Below are 20,541 nucleotides of genomic sequence, written 5' to 3'. Positions count from 1 at the left end.
AGATGCTTGAAAAGTGTAACACCCTATTAGGGATTAGAAAAATTATCTAACGAGTGAGTAAGTAGATTAAGCTATCTGAAAATTTTTAAAAAATAATAAAAATTTTAAAAAGCAGGATTCCAGATACTTTCTCATACAGAAAAGCAATGTGAGCCAAAATAAAGAAAGTCTCTTAATGGTAAAACATTTAAAATGGAAATTAGAAGCTTTTTTTTTTTTTGCTGAGGGAGAAGGCAAGAAAAAGAGCCAAATATCTCAATAGCGATCAACAAGCTCTGAGTAACAAAAATACGTTACAGGAAACGCTAGTCTCCGGTGATAAATAAGAGACCCGGCAGCACAGGATGCATGCAGGGCGAGCTCCTGGGGCTGCAGGGATGTGAGTGGCACACAGGCTGTCCTTGCTTGAGCAGCACGGGCGGACGCGCAGCCCGCAGCTGAGCACCGTGGCAGCACTGGCCCTGCCGCTCCTGCCGGGACAGAGCGGAGGAGGCATGGGCATTGTCCTGCTGCCACCGCGGCTGCTGCTGCTGCTGGCCCCGGCCCTCTTCTGTGGGGCGCCAGGTTGCGCAGTGGAGCATGCCGAGGTGCTCTGTGCTGAGACTGCCTGCTACACGCTGCACGGGGACAAGCTGGCCTGGAGTGGCGCCCAGGAGAAGTGCCAGAAAAATGGGGGCAACTTGGCCGCTATCCGGAGCCTGGAGGAGGCCCAGCATGTCCAGGAGCTGCTGAGCAGGAGCCACGCAGGGGCCGGCTGGCAGGGCAAGGTGTGGATCGGGCTCTCCCGGGAGAAAGGCAAGTGCGTGCAGTCCCATGACCCGCTGCGGGGCTTCGCCTGGGCCGGCAGTGGCGAGAAGACCAACTACTCGGCGTGGCTGGCTGAGCCTCACACCACCTGCTTGAGCCACCGCTGTGCCAGCCTACAGCCCGCGGGGCCCTCATCGCCCACCGGCTGGGCCGACGGCCCCTGCCGGGTGCTACTCTCAGGCTACGTGTGCAAGTTCAGCTTCCAGGGCATGTGCGCACCGCTGGTGCTGGGTGGCCCAGGTGCAGTGACCTACATGACGCCGTTCAGCGTGGAGAGTGCAACGCTGGCAGCGGTGCCCTTTGGCACGCTGGCGCAGGTGACGTGTGGGGCAGACGAGCCGGAGCAGCACTTCATGCTGTGCAAGGAGCGGGAGCCAGCGGGGGGCTTCACCTGGCATTGCCGCGGGCCGCGCTGTGCCAGCTGCACCCGCCATGACGACAGCTGCGAGGGGGAGTGCRTGGAGGTGGAGCAGGGCGCCCCGCCATGCTGTGCCTGCCCCCCTGGCTACACACTGGACCCTGAGCTGGCGTCGTGCCTGCCTGCCGACAGCTGCCGCCCCAACCCCTGCGAGGGGCCCTGCCGCCGCCTCCCCGATGGCGGCTTTGAGTGTGACTGCGCAGATGGCTACATCCTGGCGCCCGATGGGCAGCGCTGCCTCGACGTGGACGAGTGCCTGGGGCAGCCATGCCACCAGGAGTGCCGCAACATGCCCGGTGGCTTTGTGTGCACCTGCCACCTGGGGTACGAGCCCGAGGCGCCCGGCTCGCTGCGCTGCCGCGATGTTGACGAGTGCGCCGCCGCCACCGCCGCCTGCCCCCCGCTCCAGCTCTGCCTCAATGTGCCTGGCTCCTTCCTATGTGCCTGCAGGCCAGGCTACCAGCGGGACACCAGGCAGGAGGCCTGCGTGGATGTGGATGAGTGCCTGCGACGCCCCTGCCCCGACACCTGCCTCAACGTGCCTGGCTCCTACCGCTGCACCTGCCCACCGGGCTTCGTGTTGGCCGTGGACGGCAGTGCCTGCCGCCCCGACTCTCCCGGCACAGAGGGGCTGGCAGGGACCTCCTGGCCCACACACCCACCACTACCAGCCCTGCCTGCGCGGCCCCCAGGCTCCTCAGTGAAGCCCGCTGCCGCCACCTCCGCTGCCGCCACCACCACCACCACCGCTGCTGCCACCACCGCTGCCAGCACTGCCTCCCCAGGGCCGGGGTCTGCGCGTGATGCTGAGCACACCACTGATGGCCCCAAGCTGCTCCTCTACTACATCCTGGGCAGCCTGGTGGTCATCCTGCTGATGATGGCTTTCACCCTGGCCTTGCTGGCCTACAGGAGGAGGAAGGCCAAAGAGGAGAAGGAGCAAGCCAAAAGTGCCGCAGATGACTACCGCTGGGTGCCCGAGCAGGCAGAGAGCAGCACGGCAGGCAGCGAGTTCAGGTGAACACAGGGGCCGCAGGCAGGCTGTGGAGCTCCCAGCGCCCGTGGTGGCACCTCTGAAGGGTCTCACAGGGAAAAAAAAGGTGCAGCCACAAGCAGCGGAGAGCATTTTGTGTATCCTCATTTAAAACAAAAAAAAGGGGGGGGGAGGGGGGAAGGAAGGGGAGTTGGTACTGTCTCTTTAATGCAATTTTGGATGTCTCCTTGTTTGAGAGCCTGTCTTGGATCTTCTTGTGGTGAGAGACCTGGTATTTCCCAAGGCAGGCACTCAGTCCTTCATGACGAGACCTGCAGAAGTGCCAGGCACTCAGCCCTCGTGGGAGCCCTGATTGTTCCTCACCTTGGAGAGGTGAGGCTAGATATGATTAGATATGGTTTATAACCCTGCTGCCTCTCCTTGAAATGAAAAGTTAAGGGGGAAGGAGTAGTTTCCTGAGCAGTGTAGGAACTACAAGATTTAAAAGTGGTGGGGTTTAAGTCACCTGCACTGACTGCTCCTCAAGCCTGCAAAATTTCACAATTGTTAAAAATAGCAAATGACTAGTATTGACTTATTTTCCTAAAGGAAAACAATTCATTTTATTTCTTTTTGCTTTCCCTGACCTGCATTTAAAATGCAAACAGGTAAAAGAAGTAGTTCTTCCCCTCCTCCTCCCCCCCTACACAACCCTTCACCAGCTCAACAGAAATGTTAGTGTTTCCCTTTTGCCTGCATGGAATCAGATACTCTGCCACTCAGCCCTCATTTTCACTTTGCTTTACTTGAAATTGGTTTGAAATCCTTATTTGTTTCACCAGGGCAAGATCTGATTATCTGCAGTCAGGAGCAATCTTTTTAAAGCTGTTCCAGCACAGAGCTAATTAAATAAACCGCCTCAGAACTACAGCAACAGAACACTTCTGCAGATGAACAGAAATAAGATTAGTGGAGTTAATCATCCCTGCAGAATTACTCGGATCTGTTCATGTGCAAGGCCTGGAGCCTATGCAATTTGCTCTACTAAATTCTGGGAATTTGGATAATGATGCTTCTCAGAACTCCTGACAAAGCAGGAAAGAAACTACAAGTACAGCTTTGTGCTATTCACCTAATAAAGATGTTAAAACCTGTAAGAATGAGATCTTAATGCATCACATTGAGCTCACAGGTACATAACATACATGAAAATTGTTGAATTAAGCCTTTCATATAAGTAGTCAAGACAGAGAATATGCAGTAAAAAGATATGAGAAAGTATGTTCAGGAAGAATTGTCCATCTATTTCTGATGTATTCACTTGAAAAATACAGAAAACAATCCTCTCCTTCAAATACAGTCAGATGAAAGACCAACCTCTTCCTGTTGCATCATATTTTTGGTAGGCTCCCCTCCCAGTTGCTTAGGTTAAGCTTGCACGAGGTCCAGGCTGAGCGTGTATTTCATCTATCCCTCCTTTTAAAGAGTACACTGGATATAGCATGTTTGATAACTACTGAAACTTCAACATCTCCTTCAGAACAATATGCTTTACCAGAGCGAAGTTGATCTTGGTTTGGGTGCTGCAGAGCAGGGGAAACTAAGTCACTTTCCACATGGCGTGTGAAGGCCACAGTCTCAGCCTCAGCACATATTCCATGGGAAGCTGCAAGGATGGGGAGACGATACCTTCATCCTTGCCTCCACCTGCCAGCTCACAGGGAAACCAAGGGAGCTGGCTACATCATTTTAAAGGCCTGAGTGTTGCATTTCTGCCAGTAATCCTGTCCATTTCAGTGAGACTCTAGATGTGAGTGAACATCCTCTCACCGTAGTGGGCCAGACACGAAAAAGCAGTCACAGTCTGAACCAATGGTACAGCCTATRTACACAGAACAGGAAGATTTTACCTCATGCACATTTCTCTCTTGCTTGCTCTGTGCTTTCCTAGAGGTCAAATTGCTGATGTTCCCTTGGAAGAGAGGCAGTCCTGTAGGTTGAAAGTTGGCCTCACTCGAGCACCAACATTACTGCAAAAATCTGCCTGGCTAGAACAACAGGAGCCTTTTCCATCTCGGGTGTACGAGGTTAAAAGGTGTATCAAGAGGGCTACATTTGCTTAGAAACTTCACACAGATTGGCAACCTTGATCTATATGTAGACGTTTTAGATATTCTGGGAATAAAGTGTGTTGAGCTGTGCTAACCTGTATGTGCTTATGCACAGACTAAGGGCTGAGAAAGCTGTTAACGTGCTCCACAAACTGCACTGGAAGCTGGACTGGACCCAGGAAAGTACGTGAAACAGTAGCATTTTGTATAAAAAAGTTCCTGATTTTGCTAACATTACTACAAATTTAAAAGCCAGCAGATTAAAAAAAAAAAAAAAAAAAAAAAAAAAAAAAAAAAAATTTAAAAAAAAAAAAAAAAAAAAAAAAAAAAAAAAAAAAAAAAAAAAAAAAAAAAAAAAAAAAAAAAAAAACTAAATGCAGTAGGTGGTAATATGGCTTTTAGGTACTCAGCCTTCAGAGAGCTGTTTATTCAGCTGTTTCTGAAAAGGAAGTCTCTTTCTTTAAATTGTTTCACAGTGAGAACTACTCCAAAACCAAGATAGAGTGTAGGGGCCATTCCTGCTTCCAGTCAAAGCAGTGCCAGTTTCATTATTTACTGCAGTGAACCAATGCTATATGAAGCAAAAAGGTCCTAGAAAAGAACAGGCATGTTATTTGAAGGGTACATAAGTTCCCTGAAATTTCTACTATTTTTACTGTGTACTTGAGGCTTAAATTGTGACAGAAATGGGAACTGAACACAAAAGAGTTTGCTGTGGGCAGCAGCCTACATCCTGTTCTTCAGTATGTGGAGGAAAACCCTTTCCTGCCCTTTTTTTTTTTTTTTTGGTTCTTAATTTCTCCATTGTAAAGTAAAATTAAAAAAAAAAACAGGAAAATGTAGTTTCTATCTGATGTAAATGTTTTTAATGTTCTGTTTGTGCTTCCTTTGCACAGAAGTTTGAAGAAGCTGTGAATTTAACAGTGGCATTCTTGAAATTCCCACAGAAAATTCATAGCATTTCTTCGATATGACAACAAGCCAGCAAATTTTGAATGCATGAATAAATCAAGCAAATGAGCAATCTTACTAAAATTGGTGGAACAACCTATGTGCACAAAACTCTACCTGTACTGAAGGGCTATGGTGCCACAGGGTCTGTATGGGGGGGAAAGCCATCATACCAATGGGCCTCACAYTTCAGGGACTACTTGGTTTGCTCTATCTGAAGCTAAGGTATTTTCAAAATGTTTATAGTCTCAGGAGTTTTTCTGATGTATTTTTCAATTAAGAAAAGAGATCAATTAATTTCCATATTAACTCTTTTATCACACTATGAAGAAGGGAAAAGGAAGCATAAATACAGATTTACAGCTGGTAAAAGTCTGAGAGCTATTATTTATTCCAGAAATGAATTATTAAAACCTGTAAGCCTATTTTCTCTTGTGAATTTTATGTATTCTGCTGTGCRTACCGCAGAGTATTACAAAAGGAGTATTGTAGTCCGATAAGCCTAGAGAAGACACTAATTTGTAGCTAAGTTTAGTTTAGGTTTGATCTTGTGGAATTATTTCCTGATGTAGCTTCCCTCATCTTGTTCAAATTACATCAGAATAAACTCATAGCTTACTTTCTTCCTGCTAGGAACACAGTGGGAATGTTTTGATAGCAGTCATCATCTGGGTGTTATCTAGAGCCCAGTGAATACTTAGTCAGGAGAGACAGGATATTCATCCTGGCCCATGATGGATTTGCCGTGTTGCCCTGGGCAGCTACATCTTTGCTCCCCATTCCTTGCATATAAAAGAGAAGTAATTACAAGCAAGGCCTACAATTGTCTTTCTGTTGTCCTGCCCGGACTGGCTGGCTAACACATCTGAAATGCTTTGAACACATCAACCATTTGTAAGTGTAAAGCATTATATCTTTATGGTCCAGGGTTATGACTTTCTTCATCCTTCATGAGAGTTTCATCTATCAGTACTGAATGATACTGTGCCAGATAGCAATGGCATAATACAACTACTTTACCATTGCCTAAAAAAAAAAAAAAAAAAAAAAAGATTATCTCAAACTTTGAATAACACTGTATATTGCTTTTCTGATTAAAATAATAAAATCTAAAGAAAAAGTATCCTTAGTGATTTTTAATATACACTGTGTCAATATCTATTGACTGAGTACATGTAAATTTTTTTTTCTTACAATCTGTTTTCTCTCCAGTCAAGGAGATACCCTGCAGATTTTCTCAGGATTTTAATCACAATAAACCTCAGATTAAGAAGAAAAAAGCAAGTAGAAATGCTTGCTAAAAGCATTGATCTCTGACTTTGTTTAAAATCTATTTAATACTGTGGCTTAGGAGTAAACAAGTCAGTTTTTAAGGCAATACTTTTCTTCACTGTTGCTTTGCTAAACCAGTCACTAGACACTATAGGGCACAAGCATGTCTTACTGTATGGAGTCACACAATTAATCTTTGTTTCTTTCTTGAAGCTGTAGTCTATATATGGAGGTGATGGCAGGCCTTTTCTGCTCAGCCCAAGACCTGCAAGTTGTCCCTATTAGAAGCCTGTCTCCAGTGTTATCCATCCTTACAATATGATGCAACCAGCTGTTTTTTTCTTTTTGTTTCTCCCTGTCTAAATTTGAACCAAAAAAGAAAAGTTTTGCTAAAATAACAACTTTGATTTCTGAGGGAAAAAACGACTCAGTTCATTTTTCACATGTGCAATTGGCTTGTAACTCCGAACCCCTCCTGCAACATATTTTTAAACAGTAACAAAAAAAAAAAAAAAAATCCTGAAAAAAGCAAATATTTCTCAGGCAAGCATTTTGTTGAAGGCGCAGATAACTGTCAGAAATGAGATGAGTAGAAAATTTTTGAGCAGCCCTCTTGCAATGTACCTCTTGCAAGGCAGAGGTAAGGCCTTCAGTCTGGACCGTGCTGGTGAATGATCTTATGCTATCATTACTCATCCTATCTGTGATGTAGTTGACAGGATCTCAGCCCACCAAAGTGCCAGTAGTCACCTTTCATAATCTTTGTATTGGTAGAGCATGGCTTCAGGTGGTATGAAGGCATGGTTGACCTAACTGAGGATTATTCACTTCCTGTCTACCAAGGCCATAAAAAAGAGAAAGGAAAGGTCTGTCCTAGGCCATACAGAAACATATACTGAGGCATATCTCCTGCTTCTGTGGGTATGTGGCCATAGAGATGATCTCAGTCAGATCCTAAACCCATAAGCAATCCTGCTGATTTCAGTGTAGCTCTGCAGGAAGGCAGAGATCAGCTTTTCTGGCTCTGTTCAGTGACAGAGCAGAGAAGTCACTAGATACTTTAAAACTGCAAGATTGATAGTGGCTAGAGCTGTCTCCACAACATTCATGACCAAAGAAACACCATGCAGGGAAAAGGTAAATTCTCACACAGACTGGAAAAAAACTCAGCAACACAAAGAATCCTTTAATGTTGCCCACACCTGCAATGGCATTTGTATAGCCTTTTATTTGTCTTTGACATTTTTCCTAAGCAGTGTTTAAAACAAACATACAAACAAAAAAGAGGATGTGACATCTAGTGACAGATGGATATTCAGTGTCTGTACACATCAAAATGCAAAGAGCATTTTCAGATTTGTTCTGGCTACTGTGGGAACTGCCACATGACAATTACGCACCATCCATGCAAAACTTAGCAGCAGAGTCTATTCATGGAGGTAGGAAGGATCCTCTGCTGAGTTAAGGAGCTGAGGAAAGTGGGAAAATAATTACACTGTTGTAGGAACAGCAGCGTGATGACAGCAAGCTGTGATCCACTCACAGCCTGTGTGTGGCAAGAGACTTACCAATCTGCTGTCGTCATTAATCCTATTTATTTTATGTTGCTGAGGGACCGACTGAGATTGGTACATACTGCATGTCTACAGAGGAAGCAGAGTTCCTTCTAGAAGACCTTCAAGTTCAACTCAATAAACCAAAACAAAGGAGTGCAATATGGTGATTAATACACATTTCCAATTTACCCCAGTGTTTCTGAGCTAGAAACCCAACCCTGGAACATCCTTCCTGGGTGCTGGCCCCATGCCTCACTCCTAAGTGGTAGCAACGCTCCACTGCAAAGACATGTGAATGGCCAGCGTCCTGCAGCTACCCAGTATGGAGGTGTCGGGGCCTTGGCTATCTTGCAGGATTATAAAGAACTGAAGTAGGCAACAAGCCATTCAAAAGTCACCAAGGAGGAATTCCTTGAGGGCAAGAGGACTAAGAAGATAAGATAAGCAGACCCCTGTAATCACTCACAAGATATGCATCCAGAAAGGGAGTCAACCCAGCAGATAAGCAGATGCCTGTAATCACTCACAGAATGTGCACCCAGAAGGGGAGTCAACACAACAGCCAATTAGCAGATGCGCATAGGACAATACTAGACAACCAACAGAAATGCTTTGCGAGGTGCGTGGATGCATGAGCTTGTTGGAAAAGATATATAAGTTAGATAAAGGAATAAAGGTGGATTGAACTTGCATCACATTGATGTGTGTGTGTTCCTTCCCGTACTTGCCAAGAATGGGCTGCGGCATGGAGGGCTGCCTCTGTCCTCTCTGCAGCAAAGAAAAGCACCTTGTCTTTTACGTGGTGGTACAGCAGCAGCAAGATGAGTCTTCAGTATCTGCCCAAGTAGGGCAGGCAGGAGGAAGGATTCAACAATTTGAGCTCTGCTTGTTCGGCTTTTCTCAGCCTTCTCCAAAGCAAATGCTGCAAGCAGCATGTGAGCGTCCTATATCAAGTCCTCTAACTTCAGTTAGTGGAGTTTGGGCCCACATGGATTATTTTGACTATGACTTCTCACCGCATTGAGGTATCATGTCTTTGGCTGGTGACATCTGTGCCATAGGGCAGTTCAAAAGGTGAAGTATATATTTTTTCTCTTTTTGTGGTAAAAGATGCTGCAGAGAAGCAGAAGAATTTAAAGAAAAGGTATTGAATAATGTTAAAATATAATCTACTATGCTCCTCATTTCAAATCCCACAGAGTCAGACACTGCAGAACAAATGCTTTCGATATTTGCTCTTTTCCTCTTTTTCTTGTTTTTATCTTCTAAATATTTTTTGGCATTTGGTTCTCCCAAGTCCTTCCAAGACTAGTAAGTGAAGTTAATGTCTTGCCAAGTAGATTTCAGCACTACTGGTGACAACGCAACAGAGAGAAAGAGCCAGCCTACTACGGTGAAAAGATCAGGCTGTCTTAATGAAAAATCCAGAAAACCTCACAGGTAACTAAGCTGTTTTGCAAAGGGATGTGTTGGAAATGATGCAGGGTTCAACAGTAAGCTCATGGAAAATGATAGTAGGCTAATCTCCTCCAAAAAGCAAATCTTCCAATATTTTCCTCTACAGGGCCTGAAAAGGATAGGCTTGCATGGATGAACATGGATGACTTCAAAAGCCTCTTTCACTTTTGCAAACTGAGCTTCACATGAGCCTTCATTTGCAGAATGTGCCAATTAATTTACCTAAAATGACTTAGGGCATGAGCACAGTGGCATAATAGCGCAGTGGCACAAAAAGATAGTTGTTTATTTCTAATGGCTATTTTGAATGCCAAGATAGCTAACGCAAGTAAGGTGGATTTTCAGCCTGGCTCCTCTGAGGCCACATCCAATGCAGCCTGAAGCCAGTTCTGCATCCCTGCTGTGGCCGAGGATGCATGTCCTGAGCTAGGGGTTCAACTCAGCCGTGCTGCCATCATGTTGAGTGGGACAAATATGTCTGATTTGCAGCTGGCACTTAATTATCTCTTATAGTTCATTATTTTATTTATAGGCAGGGCAGCTCAGGTCTGTTCCCTGTGCTCACAGTTCAGATCCTCACAAATGAGCCTTGAGGATGTCCCATACAGCACTTTCAGACTCTTGTGTCAATGTTACAAACACTGGGAAAGCTTATGGGAAACCTTAAATTGTATTTTTTGCTAAATGGTTCAGATATTTGGTGATTCCAAACAGAAGTGAAGTTGCCAGCAGATGGTGTGTGTGGGGTGATAATTCATGCACTCACTGATGCCAGATCAGTTCAAAGATCCAGGCTTTTGAGGTTTTAATCCCTGTGGGAAAAAGCACTTACTATTTTTCCTGTTATTAAATCAATAATTAACATAAGACTATGAACTAGAGGAAATACATCAGACATGCTTGCTTGCAGGACTTAATTTTTCGGTCCTAACAAAATTTGTCCTATCAAAATGTGGTGGTGGTCTGCAAAGAGAGGGACATTGTTTCATTGTCTTATAAAACAATAAACATCTTTTTGCTCTGTAAATAGGTCTTTTTGGTAGTGGCTTTACTTTGAACAGAAATATTGCACTTTATGAAAGCTGGTTAAGCTTTGACTACCCTTGTTATTGGCCCAAGGTGTGTGGGGGGGAAGGTTTTGGGTGAAGCTTGTCCTACTGATTCAATTAAAATGAACTTCAGAGTAAAGAAATACAGGATCCCTGGGTCTTAGCCTGTAGGAAAGAAGCATCAATTCTTTCCCTGAAAAAAACAATGGTTGCATGTGCTTAACCTATAATGAAGCAAAAAAAATGTTGTTATAAGTTAAAGTCAACCACTTTGAACCTGGTACATTCACTTGCTCTTCACAGCTCCTTTTTGTTGCTGGAAGCAAGGCACAGGACAAGTTTAGCATGTCTTCCCATGATTAATACAAACATGACTGGACAGGAAGGCAGCAGAAATGGCAGCACGACTCTAATAGTCTTTCTGGAGCAAGAAATTTTACTGTTCTCAGAGGCTATTTTCTGTGTCTGTATTGAAAATTATGGCTATAACATGCTATTGGGATGTAAACATATCTGTGGAGAAAGCCTCTTATTTTTCCGTCATAATGAGGGAGAAAGCTCCCTCAGCGCATGATGTGACTGCTACAGTCCTGTCTTCTCCAAAGATGTTTCAAGCAACAACAACCCTTGACAGGCATCAGCAACACCCAGAGCCCTTGTTCAGGCAAAATTTCTGTAAGCAGCACTCTTAATTAACATACAGCCTATTAAACATACTCACTGCAGATGTGTACTGCTTACCCATATCATTGGCAAGCCCTTGCAGAGCCCTTCGCATTGCCTTGGAGTATAGGTTTGGCCATAACTGCAGCCAGCTGACCTAAAAGTGCATGGTTCAAAGGCCCTCAGGCTGCTCTGATTTCCAAAATAGGAAATCCCCAGGAGACTAAGTGTTTATTTGTGACAGGACACAAAGATTGTAATAATAAGTTATATCATTTTTACAATCACTTTTATGGCAGTTTTGGAGAACGCTTTGCATCCTGCAGAACAGTTATAAGTCCTAGTGATGTACTCCATCTCTCACTGTGAGATGCTAAAATCTGTTTGACCAAGCCTTAGCAGTGTAAAAAGGCTAGAAAAGTGAAACAACGTGAAAGAGAGTTCACACAGATGAGAGTTAAGTCTTCTTTTTGGATATATATATGGATATGCTTCTCATTTCAGTCTGCAGTCCCACTCTGACCAGTTGTATTCCTGTGTCTGGCAAAACAAAGTCTGAAGACATTTCAATTTAGGGCATGGTGACATTCTCTGCCCTGCACTTCCTGGCCTTATTATACTTTTTTTTCCCCCTTGTAACTGCAGTAAACTYATCATTTCAACTTTGTCTCACAGAAACAGCAAGTCTCTGAGTGGCTGCTAAAAAAGTGAAGACTTCCTTTGTAACAGCAGCCACTGGAGCTGGAAGAATATGGAGATTCATATGGCCTTTGACCAGAAAGCTTGATCCAGCATAGTGAAATTCACTTTTTTTTTTTTTTTTTTGCTGGGGATTTCATGAGACGAAGTATATATACGTGTATGTGTTAAGTCCAGTGTGGACCAAGTGCTCTGGCTTTATTGCAAACACAGAGAACAAACAGCATCGGATACACCCGCCTGGCGGTACTGGCAGTCAGATCTAGCCTGGGCTTGCAGACCTCCTATATTGCAGACTGCTTCAGTCAGTGACCATTTGCCTAGGATTTCTGGATGTGTTATTGGATCTACTATTCCCATTGAGCTGATGGACACCAACTGATCCCAAGTAGATGATTGAAATCCTCCCTTTCCTCCTGGTCAGTATTTTTGGATATAAAAAACGATATATCTGGCAGTTTGGGAAACCTAAATTCACAACAGGCATGCTAGTAGCGTATGCTGCATGTTTTCCAGAGGCCCTTAGCACCCCCACAGGAGGTGGGCCAGTGCAACTTTCTCTTCTGTTCACGTCTACAGCCTCCTTCCTTTGCTCTGTAGTCCACCATGCAATCCTTTGTATCTCCACACAGCAGGTAGGCCACTTTGGCACTGGGGTTCACCAAGGAAGAACAGCAAAATAGCTGAGGTTGGAGGCAAGACAACGAGGAAATAGGAGGTTTCATGGGCTAAGCCCATTTCTTAACCTTGTTTGATAGACAAATGGATGCTAAATACAAGGAAATGCTGACAGAACTGTTTATTAAGTTCTTCCTTCTTGCCCATCATCTCCCTAAAAGTATGGGAAAGCTAAGTACCAGACTCTGTTGGGACCCTTATAAAATCCCAGTTTGAACATGTTGGTTGTAGGTGCCTGCCAAGTTCATTAAGGAAAAGCTCATCAGAAATTCCCAGGGAATTCTATTACACGTGATTCAATTTCTCTGATTTTGCAYGTCATAAATCATGCAATTGTCTTCAAAGAAAAAAGGAAAAGTAGGTAAGACTATGGGGGTTTGTTTCCCATTTATCTTTCGAATATGTAGAGTCCATGTTTTCAAGTTTCTTTCTCTAGTGACAGAATTGCACTAGGATTCAAATGCAAGCTGAAATTCTCATCAATAAATATGAAAAAGGGGTTGAGAGGCAAAAAATGACAAATGTCATAAGATTAGCAACAGTAGTTAAGAGTGATAACAGAAAGCTTTGTGAGGGGTATAAGCCAAGCTATGTAAATTGAGGCTGCTTCATCGGACAATAAAAGTCTCTTGCCGTATTTTGGAGCTGTCTTTGAATCTGCATGAGAAAAGACTCTCTCTTGGTATCCAGCATGCTTTTGCAGCTTAATTTTTTTTGCACGTTTGTTTCAACATGATGCAGGGAGACTGCAGGTTGAACTGGATGTGCATCTTTAATGATCCTAAATGGGATTTTGCATATATCATGCATGCTTGCAAACAACATATCTCTTATTTGGATAGCTTTTTTTTTTTTTTTTTTGAATTTATAGCATAACAATTTAATATTTAAAAAGTTACATATAATTATTGGTATTATAATATTATCAAGCTTGCTTTCAAACCAAACAAATAGGCAGACAAAATCCTTGACAAATATCCCCCACAATCAAAGGTCAAAGAAAGCAATTTGAAATATCCACTGTTAGCATTCCTTTCGTGTAAGGATGACAATGACATTTTAGATGACTCAGACTAAAATAAAATGAAAAGTCTTTCTTCTATTATCACAATGGACAGCTGGTAACGTCTTGCAATAACTTTTTAAATTGCAGAGGAACATGATTAATCAACTTTTATGAAGGAAAAGAAGTGTGTCAGCAGGAAAGGCATTTCTGTATCTGACTCAGCCTGAGAGCCACAAGAACAAATGGTGATGGTGGTTTGAGGCAACAGAGAGATCATCAGAACACACAAAAAAAATTAAAACGTGATTAATCTGATTTCTTTTGCCCTGATTATATCTTCTTTCTATTGGCAAGATCAGCCCTGCAAATTGTTTGCAAAGCAGAGACTTTTGTGTGAGAATCTCACACCTCATAATTCTGAGGGAAATTGTGGCTTTGATAATACTATATTTTTCTTGGAAATTTTTGAAATATTTTTCATCATGCTGGCTTGAAAAGGGAATTTATTTCTGTTTTATAATTGCTTAAAAAAGTGAACTAAAATCTACTCATATTTTTTATTTTCCACTGATTACATTCTGTATTCTTACTTTTTCATTTGTTGTTTTCCTGGACCTTTCCTCCTTTATTTTGCTGTTTTGTTTCTGGAAGCACCGGAAAACAAAAAAAATTGGAAGAGAAAATAAAATCCTGAGGCGTGGAAAAACAAAACAAAACAAAACAAAAACTGAAAAACAGAATGTTTTATCTAAGCAAAGAATATCAGTGCTACCAAGTCTCAGTGACAATTCTCCTTCATGAAACTTCTCAGAGGGATCTTATTTTGAGTGTTTCGTGAACTAGTTATAGATCTGTTCAGGGACACATATGGATAGGTCTAAGTGGATGAAAGACCTTGGGGTAACTGAGCTCTTGTTGAATGAATAATTAAATTAAGGGAATGATTGGCATTTGTTCTGACTGAGAAATCCTTTGCAGAATGCAAATACACTGGCAGTATTACAGCAATATACGGTCTAATTTGTCCTTTCTTTACAAAGGAATAAATGGTTATGTTAAGTCCAAACAACAGACGATCAAAACCTACAGGATGTGTGTCACATAAGAAGAGGTCAAGGTTAGCTAATCTTGACCTAACCACAGCCTTTGCCCTAGCATTCTTCTACTGGAGAAAATGAACTTGACCTGCACCATAAGGCAGGCTATTTCAGGAGTAAGGAACAAATCCTATCTTAATCTTAGCCTTTTTCTTCCCCTTAATTTGAGTAAATCAGATGCTGATGAAATTAAAATGCAAAGACATTTCCCTCCTTAGAGCTGAAATTTTCAAGTGGATATAAATTGCTTTGAAAGTTTGTGGATTATAAGTGAAAACTGTATTTTCTGCCCATTGAAAATGTAAATTCAAAATCACGTCCTTGACCTGCTGATAACGTAAAGTGTAAAATCCTTATCTTTGTCAATGACAAAAAAATGAAAAACATTTCAAAGAAAAAATGAAGGACAGTTCCCAGGAAAGCTTTCATTTAACAAAAAGGACGTTTACGTGGAAAAAGCTATGGCCAGCTCCACTCAGCAGGCACAGCTTTAACGGTATCATCCGGACAGTCTAACAGGCCACAACATGCACAGAAAGTAAGAGATCTGAGCTTCTGGAAGGCAGATGTTGCTTTTGTGCTGTTGTGGGAAGCTTACTCCAGTGTTATGCTGGTATAATTGCATTTATCAGTGGGTCACATCAATGTCAGTGCAGCAATTAGGCAGTGAACCTGGAGCAAAAGGGTCATGTATTTCCTCGTTGCCACCAGCTCAAGTGCAGAGATATATGCAAGTTAGCCCCAAGGCCACAAAATGAGGGATGTGAGGAGAACATCTACCACCATCTTTCAATGCAACATGGGTCCACAGTGCTCTGGGCTGTGCTGGAGACAGGTCAACACCACTCAGGAGACCTGACTGGTAAAAATTGCCTCCTGAATCTCTCTGGGAGTAGATATTCCTGCTCTCTACCCAGCTGCAGAGCTGGAGGCTGCCGTAACATTGCTGTGGTCCAGCTGGATATGTATTGTTATGGTATAAGCTAGCCCAGTTACACAGAAGTCATACAAGTTAAGGTGATAGCATTTTTGCAAATGCTCTTGTTTGTTAGTTTTACTATACATAATCTTGTGAGAAGATGAGTGTTTGCTCTCTGCTAGGTGCTCTTTTACTTTGGGGAAGTGAAATATCTGACTAGGAACTGAAGCTTAGATTTCTGTTCTTGGATTTAAAGAATATTAGGTAAAGAGAGAAGTTTATCTAAGAAAAGAGCCTGCTTCTGTGTCACTGATTTCTGCTTTTACCTGGAGTCAATCATCAAGGTCTCTAATTTACAGCATCTCTCATTAGAAAGACAGTAAGAAAACACAACRCCTGAAGAAACCCTTCTTTGCTCTGCAAAAACATGATACGATAGTATACGTACTATCTACTATAGAAATGAATTCATAAATACAATGGGCTTGAAGTAGTACTTCAGTCCTCTAAAAGCAATGGTCTGGGGAAGATAAGGGCTGAGAGAAAACAAACCTTTCTAGTGAAGCCTATGTAATACCTAAATAATAAATTTTAAGTCTCTGTAGGCCAAGTTAGGACCTTACTGTCTCTCCTATGTTGTCTAGGTAGCAAATGGCATTTCCTAGAAATTCCTCTTCCCAGAGACAGGATGATGGACAAATGTGTGAAAAGTGGTCAAAGAAAGGAACCAGGGGAGGCATCTGATAAAGGACAGAAGCTCTTCAGCTCTTGTTTCCCTAAGGCTAACTTTGGAGATCACCTAAGAGCAGAGTTTAGGGCCATTATTAATTACTATTATTACTCTTTTCCCCAACTCTTTTTTTATACAGTAGGAGTCAATGCCAACATCCTCTTGTGAGCTATGTGAACCAGACATGGTTGGAAAAAGACAAGACATAAAGTGAGAGCTTAAGAAAGTAACCTCTTTGGAATGAATGAAGTAAAGAAAAAAATGATTAATTTCTCTGCAGGGGATCCTGAAGGCCAGTTGCTGTTATTGAGCTTTATGGTAAAAGCACCACTTTCTAAATTGAAGAAAGAATCAAATACCCTTTTCTGTGAATGGCTAAGCTGTAGATGCTTGTTTTTCATTTTTCCTTTGCTCTGGGGTATGTTCTGATAGTGCAAGTGGATCCTACAAATGTAAAAACTTTGAAAGAAAATGTTGTTAAAATAATGTAAGTGAAATTGCTCTATGGGGAAGGAGGGAACATGGGGAAGACTTGTTGACTGAGTGCACAGTTTACAAGTGCTCTGCACTGATCACAGTCCTATTACATACTGCAAGACTTAATAATATTTTATATAATTGCTAAAAATGTGATCATTTTGTAGGCAAACAGCATGACAAAATGTGCTGGAAGTGCAGGTTTGCTTTGCTAGAAAACCAGAGACAAATCTGACTCGTTTCAACTGAAATACATTTTTGCAATGTGAGGCTTGAAAATGTTAGTCTCAGATTTTAAGTCACCAAGCAACAGCAGCATATTTGGCAGCCCTTCAATTCCCCCGTAGGAATCGTCCATCCTTTCCACCTGGCCGCAGGGACCCATCTGCCAGTTCAGGAGACATTGCGTGCTTGCTGCCAGCACAGCTTACTGCTGCAGCAGTTGTGCAATTCTGAGTAATCCCAGGGCCAGGCCCATGTCAACTCTGTTTATTTGGGTAACTAGGAGCTCATATGAAAAGCCCTCAGGAAATCTACTCTCTTTGGACATACTATCTTCGGTCACATCCTCTGCCATCAAACTGCAAGTTGTAAAGCACAAGAAAGATAACACTGGTCATCTGTCACTGTTAACACCAAATCTTTCAAGTTAAAGGAATTACTTTCCTGAGTCCCTCACTACAACAGCAAAAATCAGCAAATCCCTAGGGACACTTTATAATTTTTCCTCTTTGCAGAAAACACAGGTTTTTCCTTAAAGACTGACTTTGTTCTAAGAAGGCTGACATCCTGACACCTATCTTTACTCCACTGCATTTTTAGCATACAGAAGAGCACCAAGAGCTGTCTTTGCTGTACAGCTCTTGCCAAGAGGCACAGACCTTCCTCCTGGAGATACAGAAAGCAGAAACAGAGCAGAAAGCAGAACAGATGCTTCTTGCTGGTGGTGCAGGCAGTCATTGCTGCCTTTGCTTAACTTCAGTCCGGCCTCCCCAAAATTTCCAACCAAATGCCATCTGCTGTTGGAGACGGGAATCACCACAGATTACTACTGTCCCATGGACAAATGCAGCGGGAATTTGTTTGCAGTAACACCACTTCAGAGTGGTGATTGATTATAAGCCTCATTTTCCCAGAAAAGCTCTCCTCGTCATGGACACTCACCAGCCCACATGCAGCAGCAGCTGCTGAGAGGCAGGGTCGCACCCAAACCCTGAGGTTTAACTAGCAGCGAGCATCTTGATTTTCTTTAGGGGTAGGCAATGTTTTTAGGCTGAAGTCTGAACCAGTCAGCTTCTGCACTGGGAGCAGCAGGACGGCCACTGAGCCCAAGCCACAGTATGGGGACAGGTAGCTTATGAATCTCACCGGAGTTGAGCAGTGACATAAAAATCTCCATCCCAGGACTGGCATTACTCCCAACAGTCTAGTTACAAAGGGAATTTCAGGGATGGAAACCCCAAAGTAGAGGATTCAAGGATCTGTGTTTGAATTTCTATCCCCAAAATGGCATTTCAGGACCTGTGTCCTCTCTGTGAAGCTAATACTTCATGAGCCTGGTTCTCTGCAGACCTACCTCTGCTGTGCAGACCAATGGGGAAATTAATGCCTTCCTGGCTAGCAAGCCTGTGATGACAGAAGCAATGAGTTTAATCTCTTCAGCAAATGTTATTGCCTGTGAATGGTAGGTTTGGAAAGGAGGCATTTCTGAGCATTTCTGCGCTTGGGTGGATTCAGGGAAAGTTTGGATCTCAGGGAGCCGCCCTGTTTTCAGGAGGAGGATGTAGTAAACTGAAGCATGGCTCTGAAGGAAGGGAAAAAAGAGCACCTTTTACTGTGTGCTTCCTAACTCTCTTCTTCATCTTCCACCAAAATCATCCCTTAATACACCCTGGTGTGACACTATTTGGAAATGCCACTTCTGCTGTAAGGGAAGGATTGAACTATATACTGAGAAAAACAAAAGGCAGTGATGGGAATAGGCAAACGAAAGAACAAACATGGCCTTTTACCCTTTGAGTCCTGAACTTGCTGCATCAAATGTTTGAAATTAAGAGGCTTGTCTTAATGCTTCCGTTATCACATGGCCAATAGAGCTGTCATTCACCAGGACATGTGTTGCTCCCTCCCCCAGAGAGAGGAGTTCTTGACTAGAAGATATTCAGGGACAGCAAAACTGAGCATTGGCTAAAAACCAAGTCTCCCTCCCCAGTTCTGTCACGTGCTTCCTTGCTGCATGCCCTTGAACTGATCACTTAACCTCTCGGTGCCTCAGTCTCCCTCTTTGTCTCAATAATGATTATAGRCCCTCTGTGAAAGATTACAGAAAAGTGGCCTTAGTCTTGTTCTGGCAATGTGCTACACAAAATGCTGTGTGGTTAATCAGTTCTAGGAAATGCTCAGAGCACAGCAGTATTTTACATGCTCTGATGGGATCTGAGCCTGCTGCACATTCCCTGCAAAGGCAGCTGCAAGACACCTGGCCTGAAACGCTGGCGTGGAAAAGGAAAACTGATGGCCAGGAACAAGTTATGTTCAAGGAATTTTCTTTTCTATGGGTCATAACTGTGGAATTGAAAAGCAGACTTCCTCGGAGGGAACAAAAATAACTAACATGAAATCAAGACACTGCGAAATAAAATTCCAAGAGAAGCAATGTGAATAGTAGAGTTTAGGCTAGAAAAGGCCAATAAACCATAGGTTTGACCTTGACATGTCATGGCATCCCAAGTGGCACACTCACTCAAATCACTTGGTTGTATTTGCTGTTGACACTGGCTTATATCAGCTTCCTGAGCTATGTAGCCTCTGGGTTGTTGCTGACTGTGCTAAGAATTGCTGCTTGTACCGTATACGACAGGTCTATAATTACCTGGATGGCCTTACCATCAGGGTGAGGATCCAGGCCAGGCTTTGGATGGCCTGATTTCACTCCCTGGGTGACCTATAGCAAGTCATCCTCCCTCTAGTTTTTGCTCCTCCATTTTAGAAGGAAAATAATGATTCTTCTGTGATCTGTTCAGGCACTGAAGCCCGTATTTTCAAAGTTGCCATGCTCATAGGTACCCAGCACCTCATATCCCAATGCTTTGGAAAACTGGACCTACAGAAACTTTTAGAGGGCCTTTTTCTATCACATACAGTGCCCTGCAGACCCACAGAGTAGGTATCAGCCCTTCTGGTTTTATTTTTATTTTTTTCCATCTGTACTTCTCTGAACTCCTTAAAAAGACAAAAGCATCATCTTTTGCAATGTGAGGTTACTGAGGCAGAAGATGCAGTTTGTCTGTGGGCAGAGCCCTCAGTCTGAGCCTGTGGTCTTTACTCTTTCCCGGACCCTGTGGATGCTGCCATAATATTGCACGGTGGCCACCGCAGAAGGCAATTCCAAATGCACCCTGCAGGGATATATGCCAGGGCAGGTGCTGTGAGATCTCTGGGCAGGAGAAACCACCCATAGGCTTCAGGTGCCCCACCATTCGGGTGGGGTTTCCCAGCCCAGCTCACTGCAGGAGCAGCCCCACTCCCTGCAAACATCCCCTGCTCGAGATGCATGGTGGAAATCAGCCCACAGCTTGCTAGACCCCTGATCTGGGGAAGCTGGGGGCTGGCAGAGAAGCGCCCATCAGTTTGGCATCAGGCAGCGCCCAGCTTCCCTGTCTGCTGCCAAGGAGCCC

General features: G+C 43.5%; 1 protein-coding gene across 3 annotated transcripts; it reads left to right on the top strand.

Annotated features, from left to right (window-relative positions):
- Window positions 1-284: 284 nt before the first annotated feature.
- CD93 (CD93 molecule) lies at window positions 285-12,237 on the top strand. 3 transcript variants are annotated; one of them, XM_085311245.1, is made up of 2 exons: window positions 285-2,242; window positions 11,934-12,237. In XM_085311245.1, exons 1-2 carry the CDS (start codon window positions 495-497, stop codon window positions 11,959-11,961), a joined length of 1,776 nt encoding a protein of 591 aa, XP_085167371.1. In that variant the 5' UTR covers window positions 285-494; the 3' UTR covers window positions 11,962-12,237. The 3 variants fall into 3 exon arrangements, with proteins under 3 accessions (XP_085167371.1, XP_085167370.1, XP_085167372.1); XM_085311244.1 differs by lacking the exon at window positions 11,934-12,237 and adding an exon at window positions 3,041-5,685; XM_085311246.1 differs by lacking the exon at window positions 11,934-12,237 and adding an exon at window positions 3,041-3,110 and having other exon boundaries at window positions 285-2,356.
- Window positions 12,238-20,541: the final 8,304 nt, after the last annotated feature.

Source organism: Rhea americana, unplaced genomic scaffold (genome assembly GCF_003343005.1).
Source record: "Rhea americana isolate MKP2758 unplaced genomic scaffold, rheAme1 scaffold_336, whole genome shotgun sequence".
NCBI classification, from domain to species: Eukaryota; Metazoa; Chordata; class Aves; order Rheiformes; family Rheidae; genus Rhea; species Rhea americana.
This window is presented reverse-complemented; position numbering and strand designations above follow the sequence as displayed.